General features: G+C 59.3%; 1 protein-coding gene across 1 annotated transcript in view; it reads right to left on the reverse strand.

Annotated features, from left to right (window-relative positions):
• Nucleotides 1–599, reverse strand: part of EMH_0001120 (protein kinase, PfEST homolog, putative) — a gene marked incomplete at both ends in the record, with an annotated part of 27,896 nt that overhangs the window by 27,123 nt on the left and 174 nt on the right. Inside the window, 2 exons of the mRNA XM_013495492.1 lie at nt 306–444; nt 590–597. Of these exons, the coding sequence (XP_013350946.1) occupies nt 306–444; nt 590–597 (147 nt within the window). The remainder of the gene's footprint in view (nt 1–305; nt 445–589; nt 598–599) is intronic.

A 599-nucleotide genomic window follows, 5' to 3' on the forward strand; every position in this document is an offset into this window, starting at 1 on the left:
CAGCGCTTCCTGCTGCATCTGTATCTGCTGCTGCGGCTACTGCTGCTACGGCTGCTGCCGCTGCTACATCTGTTGCTGCGGCGGTTGCTGCTGCTGCAGTTGTTGCTGCTGCTGCAGTTGTTGCTGCTGCTGCGGTGTCTCTGCAGGCTGCTGCTGCCGCGCGTTCTCCTTTATCTGCTGCTGCTGCATCTGCTGCTGCTGTAGCTTCTGCGGCTGCGTCTCGGTTTCTTTCTGTGGCTGTTACTGTTGCTGTTGCTGCTGCTGCTGCTGTTGCTGCTGCAGCAAATACTGGTCCAGTCCCCGACCCTTGCTCTGCTTCTGCTGCTGCTGCATCCGCTGCTGCTGCTGCTGCATCCGCTGCTGCTGCTGCTGCTGCTACGATTCCATCAGCTTGCGCTGCAGCTGCTTGTGCTGCAGCAGCTGCTGCCGGTGCTGCTGCGGTTGCTACGGATGCTTGTGCAGCAGTTGTTCGTGGCTGTAGTGCTGCTGTTTCTGCTGCTGCCGCTTCCGCAGTTTCTGCTACTTCAGTTGCTGCTGCTGCTGCTGCAGTTGCTGATGCAGCTACTGTTGTTGCGTCTGCTGCTGCAACAGCTCCAGCA

This window comes from Eimeria mitis, genomic scaffold (assembly GCF_000499745.2).
Source record: "Eimeria mitis Houghton genomic scaffold, Emh_scaff160, whole genome shotgun sequence".
NCBI lineage: Eukaryota > Apicomplexa > Conoidasida > Eucoccidiorida > Eimeriidae > Eimeria > Eimeria mitis.